Raw genomic sequence first — 14,415 nt, forward strand, 5'->3', positions numbered from 1 at the left:
CTCATAATAACCTCAATAAAAAAAACCCAGAGCTAGTTAAAAGCATAATTCATATGCTTATAACCCTCATCAGTAGCTATTGCTTAGCGGCAATCATAGTTACATAGAAGCACATCTCCTTTAGTTTATATGTGTTGTTAGAGTATAAAATTGTCATCACATTAATGGGTTTGTTCCGATCACACGTCGTGTATGGGAGGATTCCGTCACTAGATAGGGTTAGCACTAGCACGGTCAAGGCATTGTTCTAACAAGGCTCCAGTTCTTCCCCAAGTACCACCGCAAAGCAGTATGGGCTTGGCTGCCAATGCCTGCAGGTCGGAGCCCTCTATTTGCTCCATAACAAGGCTAGCTGGGAATTGCGAGTGGGATATGGAAGTATCAAATAAGAAAACAAGAATGTAGTCAGACAAGTAAAAAGGTCAGGGTCACAGGTTCACAGACAAGAGTGCAGGCAAGGTTCAGGGGCATGGGCACATAATCAGGGGGACAGACAGTAGACTGGTAACACGGGCCAGATACACAGAATGCTGAAGCTAGGAATGGGACCAACTACTCTGACACCAGGAGGTGGTCAGAGCATTTCCAAAATAGGCAGGGTCATTTTAGTGTATTGGGGGCCAAAGTATCCTGTGTGCAAAACACTCTATAAATATTAGTTCATACAACACATATAATAAGAATAGGTACTATGCACTGCACACAGCAACCAGGAAAATGCACATAACAGTGGCCAACAACTCAATAGACCTTGTCCAAGACAGAACATTCCTGCAATCAAAGTCCAAAATCAGTGATTGCAGCCACTGTTGAAGTCAAATAATTGAATATGATCGCACACTATTACCTGATGATCTGGTCGTCTATGGTCTGATGTGGAGTAAACCATTACACTACTTTGCGTCACGCAATCAGATGCGCTAAACTGCATATTCACAACACACATTCACTGATGCACATAACGCACACACATATAAATGAATATATACTTCTATACACGGACGCTCATATGCGTACGCACATACTCACATGGACGCTCATTTGTATATAGTTGCTAATTCAACACACAAACGCACACATACGGATGCATATGTGCAAGATGGTTCCCACACATTATAGTTAATAACCAGTGTTATTAAGGGTATTATTGACTAAAAATTATGATGTAATATGTACTTAAATTAGATCTAAGGTTTAGAGCATAGTGGACATGTCATCTTTGGTATCATACTAAATCCCTGTTTATTTGCAGACTCCCGTTCCTATCGGCAAAGGAGTCGCATCTTGCGTCAGCTAGTTATGGATGATAGGGAGTTATTGCATAGAATGTTATTATCAGTATGCAGTGTTGTAGCCAGTATTAACCAGTTGTTCAGCGGGAAACTACACAAAGAGACCTTGGATAACTGAGACATGCCCCTGATGACACCGTATGAATCAACCAATGACCAGACAATCCAGAAGCAAGAACCAATGGAAACCTGTCAACTAGTTCCTTTGTTAATGTAGAACTCTGTAAGGTATATAAGCAGTGACCCAACCCCAGTGTACAGACATCCTCTTTGATGATCACAGACTTCTGGATTGATGACTGTATACTGGAACCAGTGCGCATGCGTATGTATCGGCTTGTACTATTAATGATTGCTTTTTACTCTAATTGTTAATTCTTTCACCGTGTTACTTTTTCATTACATAAATAACTTTTTGTGCTTTGGAACTACACGACTGGACTGGAAAGCAATTCTTTAATAAGCGACTTGCAGCGCTAAATAGCGACTATTAGGAATCAATACCACAATGAACGTAAATGACATTCTACCGAATATACAGTACAAGACATGACCAACAGTATATGGACACACAAACATCACACTATTATGTGCTTGTTGTGAACCTCTCATCCAAAATCTTGGGAATTAGGGTGGAATGGTTTCCCCTATGCCGCTATGACAGACTCTACTCTTCCACTAGATTTGGGACAATGGCCATGGTAAGTCACATTTATCCAGCCAAAAGAGCATTTGGGGCGGATTCTGAGTCACACGCAGCAATGTCTATTGGCGGCCGCCCGTCTGCGACTGAGACGTCCACTTTTAGCGCCTGTGCACCAGTAATACAGATTGGTGATTCCTTATACGCCACCATCAGTCTCACCATTGAAACTTGCACCAGCCCTATGACAGGTGTAGTGTCTCCGTCTGACCACAACCTCCTGTGCCTGTGGCTGTGCGTCTGGGAATGCAGACTCTTCCACTGACAAACCCGTGACACTCCCATAATACGCGCACTAAACAGACCATTTTTGCGTACACTCGTAGCTACCTCCCAGTCACCGCCCATTACTCTTACACAACCTTTCTGATCCCGTCTGATTTGAACGCAGCAGAACCGTTCTACGCACACTCAGTGTAACATATGCATTGTAGGGGTTTTCTGAATTTTTCACGTACGCGCAGTTGCAAATAATCGCTCAATGACGTGAACATCAACATTGCGTGTGGCTCTGAATTAGGCTCTTTGTGAAGCTGGACGCTGATATTCTGCAATGAGGCCTGGCCTGGGATGAGCGCAGGGCTCTCTGTACAGACCAGTGAAGCTCTTTGACACCAAACCATTTTTTGATGGAACCTGCTTTGTAGTTTTTTGAAATAAACAATTCTCTAGAATGTCACTGTATGCTGTAGCATTAAGGGCAGGTATCCACTAAACGATTCACTCCATGATCGATATCGTTCAGTGTGTCCCCGGGAGTGGTGTGCTCAACGTCGTTAACGATATCGCTCAGTGCCTGCACCCTCCCTCATCCCTGAACCTGCACAACCTGATGATATCGACAGGTTGGACAGCAGGTTCGGGCGTTGAGCGACGTCGTCAACGATTAGCGGGAGCGCGAATCGCTGGTCGTTGACGGCATGTCCACTGGACGATATAGTGAACGACATCATTCAAAATATCATCTAGTGGATATGCGGCTTTAGACTTCCATCACTAAGGGGGCTCAGGTCAAATCATGAAAACAGCCCCAGACCATTATTCCTCCTCCACCAAACCATTACAGTTGCCCACATGTATTTGAGCAGGAAGCCCTCTACTGGCACATGCCAAAACTAGTCACCCATGACCCATCAGACAGTCAAATGGTGTAGCGTGATTTGTCATTCCAGAGGACACGTTTGCGCTACTCCAGAGTCCAAAGACAACACATCAATAGTTGCCAAACATCGATTCCTGATGTCCATCCCTATAGAACGGCGACAAATTGAGTGACTTGAAGAAAAATGTGGCATACTACGATAGTGCCATGTTAAACCTCACTGAGCTATTAAGTATTACTAGCCGCTCTACTGCTTATGTATGATGGGGTGGGCAATTAGCGGCCCTCCAGCAGTTGAATTACAAATCCCAGCATGCCTTGCAACAGTTTTAGCATGGGCAAATGGCAAAACTGAGACAGGGCATGCTGGGAAGTGTAGTTTTACAACAGCTGGGGGGCGCTTATAGCCCACCCCAAGTTTATAGACTGCATGATTGATTTAATGCACCTGTTATTAGCTATGCTGTGTGGATGAAACACACTCACTAATTTACCTCATCCCCTGCACTACCCCAGCTGTCAGATCCCCCAGGAGGTGTCTCACCTGTACAGCCCAGAAGATATTGCTGAGCTCCCTCCCAGGCAGCGGGCTGGCGTGGTCACTAAGGTACCGGGCAGAGCGCTGAGCCCTGCGTCCTGAGCTGCTGTATCTGCCCAGCATCACCGATATGAGCAGCACTAGTAACAAGCCACCCACTACCTTCAGCATCCTCCTGACCGAGCAACTCGGGGAACTGATTACTATACAACCCATTCAGCAGCAGCACTGTACCCGGCCCCGCCCTACTGCGGGCATCCTGTCAACTTAATCACTTCCGCCTCCATCACTTCTGCCCTGTCAAGGTTGTGTTCACATCCCCTATAGTGAACGTACCGGATGTGACGCAATTGAGCGTAAACAATAGACATATCACTGGGATAGACAAACCCTCGTCGGACACAGCCTCCTAGGTGTTGGCTAGTGACCCCTGAAATGGGAGGACCGCAGGTCATGAAAAGTGCGGAGGTTTTCATTTGTTTACTGCACATTTTCTCACCGCTGTTATAGATTGGCTGATAAATAAAATGTGAGCTTCTCATTATTGTACATTATATAAGTTCAAACGTCCTGTATGCCTCCGGCACAAAATAATAGCTTACTTAAGCCTGCATTACTCTATACATTAGTGACATACTTATTGAGAGAGGCACTGCTTCTTTTCCCCACTGCTGCGTTCCCCTGTGCTAAAAATACCCTGGCTGCAGCAGGAGCAATCATTACTCTCTCTCTGCCACACTGCCGTAAGGCGCGCCCGACGTCGTAAACCACACCCCTGTGATGGTGTCCTGGCTCCAGGGTCGCCCGTCGTGTGTTGTGTTTTTACAGCAGTGGTCGGGGGTCTCCTGAAGATGGATGAGGATGAAGGAGTCAGAGAGCAGAGACAGCTGAGCAGCGGACACTTACCCACCCTGGTGAGGACTGACCCTATATACGCTAATGCTGGCAGCATGTTACCATTATAACAGCTGCCAGGACTGACCCTATACACCATTGCCTGCAGCATGTTACCACTCTAGCAGCTGCTAAACCTTGTCACCTACAGAACTGCTGGGAGAGAGAGAGTGTGTGTGTTTTATATATATATATATATATATATATATATATATATATATACACACCCACACACACACTGGAAGAGACGTCTGTGCTGGGTGACAGGAGGGAAGTGTCGGGGGAGAAGAGACGTCTGTGTTGGGTGACAGGAGGGATCTGTCGGGGGAGAAGAGACGTCTGTGCTGGGTGACAGGAGGGAACTGTCGGGGTAGAAGAGACGTCTGTGCTGGGTGACAGGAGGGAGCTGTCGGGGTAGAAGAGACGTCTGTGCTGGGTGACAGGAGGGAGCTGTCGGGGTAGAAGAGACGTCTGTGCTGGGTGACAGGAGGGAACTGTCGGGGTAGAAGAGACGTCTGTGCTGGGTGACAGGAGGGAGCTGTCGGGGTAGAAGAGACGTCTGTGCTGGGTGACAGGAGGGAACTGTCGGGGTAGAAGAGACGTCTGTGCTGGGTGACAGGAGGGAGCTGTCGGGGTAGAAGAGACGTCTGTGCTGGGTGACAGGAGGGAACTGTCGGGGTAGAAGAGACGTCTGTGCTGGGTGACAGGAGGGAGCTGTCGGGGGAGAAGAGACGTCTGTGCTGGGTGACAGGAGGGAACTGTCGGGGGAGAAGAGACGTCTGTGCTGGGTGACAGGAGGGAGCTGTCGGGGGAGAAGAGACGTCTGTGCTGGGTGACAGGAGGGAGCTGTCGGGGGAGAAGAGACGTCTGTGCTGGGTGACAGGAGGGAGCTGTCGGGGGAGAAGAGACGTCTGTGCTGGGTGACAGGAGGGAACTGTCGGGGGAGAAGAGACGTCTGTGCTGGGTGACAGGAGGGAACTGTCGGGGGAGAAGAGACGTCTGTGCTGGGTGACAGGAGTGAAATGTCGGGGGAGAAGAGACGTCTGTGATGGGTGATGGAGCAGCTAAGGCTATAAATTCAAGATAAAAAGTGGCATCCTAACTATTGAGATCAAAATATTTATTTGTAGCCATTTCAAGATTAGGAAGACACAATTATATTAGCAATCCTAGCAAGTAATGATCTTTACAATTCAGATATTTTTAAGAAAAGGGTTGAACCAAGACAGAATAACTGGTGATAGGGAAAAGATAAGAGGACATGGGAAGTGGGAATACTGTAGCTTGAGGGTGTATTAAATGATCATCTATATGGCAGGGACTAAAATAAAAAAACAGAAAAGTTTGGTAGCTAGGCCTTTTGCTAGCAAATGGGAAGAGCTAGTGATTTACATGGGATGAGCAGTTCCAAAGTTAAAGCAATTGTGAACACTACCCACTCTGAACCAAGGTGCCTGCGACCACGGGAATAACAAGAGGAAATGAGGAAATAGCTTACAGTGTATTCAAGAGACTCTTGTGACTTATTGTGTCTTTGTACATGAGCCATACAATACACAGTCCTAAATTCAACAAAGCAGTCATGAGCTAACATGGAAATTTCATTGGCTGTCATGTGCTACTCAGGTTTATACAGTATTCCGTTATGCAGGTGGAGACGGTGACCTCCAGTGCAAGAGAATCAAAGCTTTGACTGTATTGTCTCCACCTCCAGAGAGTTCTTATAGCTGGATCTTGGGATGTGAGGTCTTAAGGAGGAGTCAAAAGTAGTGGTCATTCTGGACCTTTTCCACTACTATCATTTCTATGGGTAGATATTACTTTATTTTATCCCCAAGAGAAGTTTGAAAAGGATGGATAAAGCAAGGCACCAATACCATCTAGTGATCACATTGTACACTGTTCCCATACACTACAGTGATGGACCACTATACCTTGTTCAGTCCACCCTACTTGATCGTGAAGGCTTTAGTGCATTGGGTGGGCATCTCAGTTTAAATTGGGCAGTGCCATCTTGTTGAATAAGATTGAAGGCTATGAACTTTGAATTATGTAGTTTGAAGTTGGAGAGTATACTCATTTTCTGGAATTCTTTTCATAGATTAGGCAGATAAATTGTCAGGTTGGAGGAAGAGCCAGGATATCATCGACAAACCAAGCCACTTTATACTCCGGGTGTCCTATTGTCATGCCACTAATCTCAGTGTTGGTTCGGATAACTAATGCAATAACTTTTATACGTAGTATGAAGATGAGGTGTGACTGAGGGCAACTCTGGCACCATTTCAGATTGCAAGAGTGTCTAATAAAGCAACGTTTACACGAATCATGGATGGGTGGCTATTAATAAGGCAGAGTATTTTCTGGAGGCATATGGGGCCTAAGCCCAAGTATCCCAGCGTCACAGACATAAAGGGGGCAATTAGATTATTCCTGATGGCCACGTTGTGCTGTTCCTGAACGGCATACAGAGGAATCAGAATTGCAGAGGTGATGTAAACTGGAAAGCAAACTGAGTAACTTTCATGTATGTGTGATTTTATTTTAATGCTGTATGATTGTTTATGTGCTAGTGCAGTGAGTACATCTTCTTGCAGTATGTGTATGTCAGTGAATGTTTTTGTCATGGAGGCAGTCGCCATGTACCGGACAGGAAGTCACTCCTTTGCATAGATAGAACTGCTTGGTTGGCTAAACTGAGAGGCTCTACACACCTTCGTACTAATCAAATATATATATATATATATGTATCTTGGCTAAGTCTGTTTTGTGATTTGGTTCCTTTATACCCATTTTCCACCTAATGGTGCATACACATGGTACGATATCTATGAATGATCTGAACGATAACGATATCGTTCAACGATATCGTTCGTATCGTTCATTTTTATGCAGTGAACGACCAATGATGCGCGTTCCCACATGAACGATAACTATATCTATGATGGTCCGTAGATGCAGGCCAACTTGCACGATATTGTCAACTTTGCCTGTTCAGAGATGTGGCAGGATGACTTCACTGAAAGATATCTTTCAAAGGTCTCTTTAGCTCTGTACACACGGAACGATCAGACAGTGATCAGATATCGTTGTCTGGTCGTCCAGCATGTGCTGGATGTTTGATATCGAACATCCAGCACTTGCGCCAACCCCATAACGACCCGCGATCGACGGTCGCGGATCCCTATAGTAACCAGGATAACCTGGCCGAAATCGACCAGGTTGGCCTGCATGCACGGGTGATTATCGATATCGACCATTCGTGCTTGCGCATCGACCATCGTTTGGGGGTTGGAAGGGCCCAAAAACAGGACCATATTAACGATATGATCGATATCTTTATCATTCATATCGTCCTGTTATATCTCACCATGTGTACGCACTATTAGAAAGATATCTTTGAAAGATATCTTTCAAGTCGTTGGTGGTACAGATCATACAGTGGGTTTCAGAGCCGGACGCTCTTTCAGAGTGCTCGCTCTGAATCGGGGCGGCATTATTTTTTTTTTGTGAGCCTGCCTCCTGGCTGCTTGCTAAGCTGTGGGTGACCACCCACAGCTTTTGCGAGCGGCCAGGTGATGGTCGCGACCATCGGGCTTGTGACGAGACCTTTGTGGTAGGGTCTCGTCCATCGCAAGCCCCAGTGAGCTTCCGGCTCTAATAGAGCCAGAAGCTCACTACTGAGGCCGCCCCCAAACGGCAGGCGTTCCTTCGGGAACGCCTCTGTTTGGCCTACCACCCCCCCCGCCCGCCTCCAAAACAGGGTGAGCTGTCAATCAAAATCGACAGCCGCCCCGTTTTGCTGCGAGACCCGTAGCGACGGAGCCGGCTCCGGCATGTGCAGTGAGGGACCATCGACCCGCTTGCGAGCGCTTTGTGCTCGCGAGCGGGTCTAAATCAGACCCAGTGTGTATGCAGCTTTAAGGTGCACATCCACTAGGCGATGGGGTAACGACAGTACGATTACAACATTGTAATCGTATAGTCATTCCTCATCCCCTGCAGTGCATACACTGAACGATTAGTCGTTCAGTGTAGGCACCCTCCCTCATCCCCGAACATGGTCAATCTGTCGTTATCGGCAGATTGACCGGCATGTTTGGGCGATGATTGATGTCGGAAACGACCAGCGGGAGCGCGCATCGCTGGTCGTTTCTTACATTATAGTGTACGATTAATGAGCAATTGCACGATTACGATGTCGGAATCGTGCAATCGCTCATTAATATTGCCTAGTGGATGTGCGCCTATAGTCCTGGGTACACAGTTTCAGACTTTTCCACTGCGGCACCAATCCAGGTTATTCCCAGATCGGCATTGTTCACTGGCACTTGGAGATGACATCATCTCCTTGCGCCGGAATGCGGCTCTCCCCGTGCTGTAAACGGGTCCCTGGTTGGATTTATCCACGTTACCCGTTTACACCGAGCCTTATCCGGGTCCTTCCCTGGAATAACCCTGCCCGCTAGCAGGGTCGGCTACCCAGGTGACTGGACCAGAGTGGAGGCTTTTCCACTGACAAGAATCCCGGGTTGGTGCACGTTCACGTGCAATAACCCGGGATTTTGAGGTCAGTGGCAAAGGGGCAGTGCCTTGGTTTACTAGGTATTAATATTAATGTCTGTATATGCCATATCTTAGAGTAAAAGTTTGTAAAGTAGTTCATGTTTACTTTGATTTTGTTTAGTAATTGTCACAATTTGTTATTTTGGATTGCATAAAGAGTGGTGTGAAAAAGTTTTTGCCCCCTTCCTGATTTCTTCTATTTTTGCATATTTGTCACTCTTAATCGTTTTAGAACTTCTAACAAAATGTAATATAAGACAACCTGAGTAAACACAAGATACAGTTTTTAAATGATAATTTCACTAATTTAAGGAAAAATGTAATCCAACACCAACTGGCCCTGTGTGGAATAATTATTGCTCCTTCATTACTCATTCAACCACTGAGCAAAATTGAATTGATAACTGCATTCAATTAGCATAAACACAATCAGGCTTGGTTACCGACAGCTCTGTTAAAGTTGGTTTTATTTTCGGTATATTAATATAGATAATGATAAATTATCTTTTACTTGAAAGTAGCGTATACATTCCTTTAAGAGTAGCTGTAGGCTTCAGTGTTCTCCCCAGATAATGTTTCCAGCCGGCATCAAACAGTAGCCGGGTGGGGCCTTAGCAATAATAAAATGTTTTAAACCCTATCCTTATAATGATTTAAACTTGAAATAACATTTTATATATTAATTCTCCTCTTCTTATTAGAGGTCCAGTCGTCTGATTATGAAAAAGATGCAAAGTCTGTAGGATCTGGTCCATTTTATACAGCTCCCCACTTGTAGGCTGTCTCTTGCCGGGTGGTGCACAGCCTGGGGAGGACACTGGGCTTCCTGATTGCATTGCAAAAACACATTGCGGCTGTATGGTTTTTTTTAAAACACATTTTTTTTAATATATTTTAATATTCGGCAGGGTAACATTTTATTCATACAACTGTTACTCAAACTGACACACACTGCACACCGGTTCTGCAGATGTAATGTCTTTACCCTCGCCTTGCAGCATCATCATTTCTATCAAACATTAATTGATATCAGCAAGAACCAGAATAAGAAGCAGGTGTCCATGGATGCAGACATCTGTGTCCCTGCTCTCTGTCAATGAGCTGATTAATATTGTTTAATTCAGACAGCAGATATTCTGCTTTGTACCAGGCGCTAATTGTTACTGTACCTGCAGTGCAAGCCAGACTGTTTGACCTCAGTGATAAAGAACTGAATTGTAAGCTGACCCTATGTAAGCTCTGTGCTCCAGAACTGTAGCAGCAGAAGGCTATGGTGCAGGGCCAGCTCGAGGCATGTTCGACCAGTGCGGTCGAAAAAGGGGCGCCACCCCATAAAGGGCGCACCCCTCCCAACATCCCGATTTCAGCGGGACAGCACCGTCCCGCTGTTCCACCCGTGGGCCGAAGTGTCCCGCGGGTGGTCTGGTCGGGAGGTTGGGTACCCCCACTGCCGCAGCTGTGCGGCGGTGCCGGACCCCGGAGTAGCTGAATGGATGCTGTGCGCAGCATCCATTCAGTGCAGGGAGAGGGCTGGGGGAAGCCCAGCTAGTGACGGAGTGTTGGGCTCTCTCCCATCTTGACATTATATGGGAGGCATGCCTTGCGGGCAACGCCCCCTTAAATAACGGCATTTAGGGGGCGTGGTCTATGGTAATTAGGCCACACACCCATTTTGGGCCCGCACCACCCCCAACAGTGGCCTGCCCGCCCCAAATCCTGGTGGGAACACAATATATTGTTCAGATCTGCCGGTGTGTACAAAGAACAATTTATCTGGTGCAGAATCCATTGACTATGACGTCTCACACAAGTGGACTGGTATGTTCAAATGAAGTCTGCTGGGGCGATGTATGGGGTGGACGATTGGTATTTGTGTGTATGCAGAAGATAGTTTGTGCATGAACCTTACCCATCATTGGTTGGGTCGTTCAGACAGCTGATCCATCGGCCCAGTGTGTATACTTTGTCCAATCTTTTAAAGTGATGTATGAGACGTTCCTGCAGCACATTGTACAATGAGCACTGCCACATAGCCCCATTATGCAAACTGGAGGGTGGTGAAATTAAAGATGCTTACATTATGTTTTTTAGCATCAGCGGTAAAGCACCTTTACCAGGCAGTAAGAGGACCTGTTTCTGAGGTGGGACTAATGTAGAACTGAGCATTTATTGTTTTTGCATGTAGGGTAAATACTGGCTGTCTTTGCATGTACAGTAGCCCACAAATGCTGGACAGCTTTATTTTTACAACAATTTATATCTGCTTTTGGACACACCTCCTCCTAAATCTAAATCCATCTGCACATTGTACATGTCCCCAACCTGCAGTGCAACATGGTATTTTCTGCTTTACTCCCACCTCAGAATCCGGCCCTAACAGTGCTCATTCAATGCCTAATATTAACGTCCACATATGCAAGGTCTTAGAATAAAAGTTTGTAAACTGCGTTCATGTTTAGTTTGCTTTTGCTTAATAATGGCCACAATATATTGTTGTGGTACGGATAACTGTATAAGCATTAATGATACAGATAATTGCTAACATTGACCTGGCTAAAACACGCAGTGAGAGCCACATTAGCTGTGCAGTGGTAGCGAGGTTCACTGGACACACACCTATGAGATACATGGGTGAGAAGGTACATGCAGTTTATATAGCCCAAACCTTCAGCACATGGCATGCTTAATCCATCTAGTGTACAATTATGTGAACAGAGAAACAAACACTAACTAGGAGTATGGTTTCACATTGCTGTCGAGATAGAATCAAGCCATTTAGGTAGCGTAATGAGAATTGTAGAATGCTTCTAGTCTTATGTGTAATTGTATTAAATATTAAACGATAAACACCACTCTAAAAGGTACTCCACAATATAACCAACCCTGTGTGCCCGCTAGATATAATGAATATTGTGATACTCTGGCTGATTATTAATTGCTGCAGTTACTGTCTAATTAATTTGAGATCTAATTTTCATTCAAATAGACCAGTGGTTCTCAAACTCTGTCCTCAGGACCCCACACAGGTCACATTTTCCAGGTCACCCAGCAGGTGCACAGGTGTGTTCATTACTCACTGACACATTTTAAAAGATCCACAGGTGGAGCTAATTTCACTTGTGATTCTGTCAGGAGACCTGCATAACATGCACTCTTTGGGGTCCCGAGGACTGAGTTTGAGAACCTGTGAAATAGATCTACTGCATGGTAAGGAATATGGGGGTAGATGTATGATAGCGGCACTACCGGTGAGATGTAAGAACATCTCATCAGCCAAGAGAGGGGGAGCTTTAACTCCCCCCTCCGGCGCTACCCGCTAGAGACCACAGCGCATCAGCCTAGTGCTGATGGCCTGTGTCTCTGTCCCGGCCGGCTCCACTGAGCATGCGCGGGATCTCGCAAGTATCGCAAGATCCCCGCATGCAGCCTGAAGCCGGCAGCAGGGACAGCGCTGTCCCTGCTGTGGGGATAGGCTAGCGACAGGCTGTAGCTGTCGATAACGACAGCTACAGCGGGACGAACAGTCAGGCGATCTGACCATTTGTACATGGCCCAGCCTATCGGAGCTGCAATCTTGTAGATAGCAGTGCCGATAGTGACAGGGGCGCATAGCGCCTCTGTCATTTACTGCCCAGACCCCCGATCATACATTGGGGAGAAGCGGTATCAGCGCACATACCGTGCACTTATACCGCTTCTGGGCTTCTTACATCTCCCCCATGGTCTTATGTATTCTATCCTGTGATGGACCCAATCAAACTTACTTCACCTTTGCCTTTATTAAACAAGTTCTCGTGTAGTGGTTTGCATTACTGCCTCACAGCACTGAGGTTACAGGTTTAATTCCCAGTCATGGCCCATCGGTGTGGAGTTTGTACATTCTCCCCATGTTTTTGTGGCTTTCCTCAGGGTGCTCCGTTTTGCTCTCGCACTCTAAAAACATACTGGTCGGTTAGTTTGCTGTTTGTGTGTCCATTTGATAGGAAACATAGATTGTAAGCTCTAGAAGATTGTGGTTCCCTTATTCAGTCTTCCCTGTTTGCTATAAAAGGAGACCTCCTTGGACTAACCTACTTTCTTTATGCAGGTATCCACACTATTTGCTACTCAGGGTGGCCATGGACTTAACAATTGTCTAAAAATGAGTAACCTTCAACTAAGGAACAGGTCGTCCTCTGTTCTGAACTGTACATCCTATCAGGCAAATCAATAGTCAAACTGCAGCCCTTTTGTTGTACTTCTGCAATAACCTGAATTCCCAGCCAACATACTGTTTATTTCTGTAAATGCTATTATTGGAGTGTAGTCCTCTCATCACTTGTAAGTTATAATTGAATACATTGTAGTCATTAGGGTTTGTATTACTTCTTATACAGTTTGAGTTATCCAATCTTTTGGTTCATGTATACTGCACTTCTGATACATTGTTTTTAGACCTTTCATAGCTCAGCCAAACAACTGAGAGACATAAGTGGAAATGTTATTTTGAAATAAAGAGCAATATTATATCTGAAAGGGAATGACTATGGATAAAGACTGCTTTATTTGTCAAGTTATGTACATGTGCAGCAGATGAGGGGGAATAATAAGCTTCATAAAATAAAACTTGTATACTTTTCTAGATACTTTGTCACAAAATTTGAGTTATTACAGCACTAAGCTTCAGCATATAAAAGCTGTAATAGAGGTTTTACGATTGACCTGTGATTTTTCCCACTGATAGTTGAGAGCATGCTGGGACCTGTAGTTCCACATCACCTAGAAAATCACAGGAGGCCTACCACTGCTCTAGAAATTGGTTGAAATGGCCCATGATACCACAGTTTGGTATACAACGTTCTGGGGTCTTAATCTATAACGTCCAGACTTACATTTACACTAGTATAGGGAATTGTATGCATGGGCATTACAAAGCACAGTACTTACATGGTGGCATTACATTAGCCTATGGAAATAAGGAGTTTGTATTATGTTGTCATATAGAGATGTTTTTAAAACATTTGCAGTGTTGTTTAAGTCTGTATTATTAGTTAGTTCTGACCTCCCATGTTCTTTGCCTAGTTGTGCCTATTGGAGTGGAATCCTATGCATGGCCAGTTTATATCATATTGCCTTGCACTGCATTAACAGACTTCAAGATTATAATCTGTTGTGGTACACATTGTCTATACTCCCTGCAATGCAAGCCTGTCCTACAACGCACCTTGCACAATTATTTATTTAATCTTTGGTAAAGGAAAGGTCCGTACAGAGAATACTCCATGAGTACAGAGTGTTGTAGTGCTGTGTTTGCCACCTCTCTCCTTATTCTCCAATCTTC

The 14,415-nt window shown here is 45.4% G+C and overlaps 2 protein-coding genes across 2 annotated transcripts in view; one reads left to right on the plus strand and one right to left on the minus strand.

Annotated features, from left to right (window-relative positions):
* The window catches only part of TMEM62 (transmembrane protein 62), a 36,657-nt gene extending 32,746 nt beyond the window's left edge, over window positions 1–3,911 (minus strand). Inside the window, exon 1 of the mRNA XM_088471258.1 lies at window positions 3,642–3,911. Within this exon, the coding sequence (XP_088327384.1) occupies window positions 3,642–3,851 (210 nt within the window). The 5' untranslated portion in view covers window positions 3,852–3,911. The remainder of the gene's footprint in view (window positions 1–3,641) is intronic.
* A 298-nt stretch (window positions 3,912–4,209) lies between these two features.
* The window catches only part of UBR1 (ubiquitin protein ligase E3 component n-recognin 1), a 136,789-nt gene continuing 126,583 nt past the window's right edge, over window positions 4,210–14,415 (plus strand). Inside the window, exon 1 of the mRNA XM_088471259.1 lies at window positions 4,210–4,549. Coding sequence (XP_088327385.1) covers window positions 4,487–4,549 — 63 coding nt within the window. The 5' untranslated portion in view covers window positions 4,210–4,486. The remainder of the gene's footprint in view (window positions 4,550–14,415) is intronic.

The sequence above is a fragment of the Taudactylus pleione genome, unplaced genomic scaffold (assembly GCF_031769625.1).
Source record: "Taudactylus pleione unplaced genomic scaffold, aTauple2 ptg000113l, whole genome shotgun sequence".
NCBI lineage: Eukaryota > Metazoa > Chordata > Amphibia > Anura > Myobatrachidae > Taudactylus > Taudactylus pleione.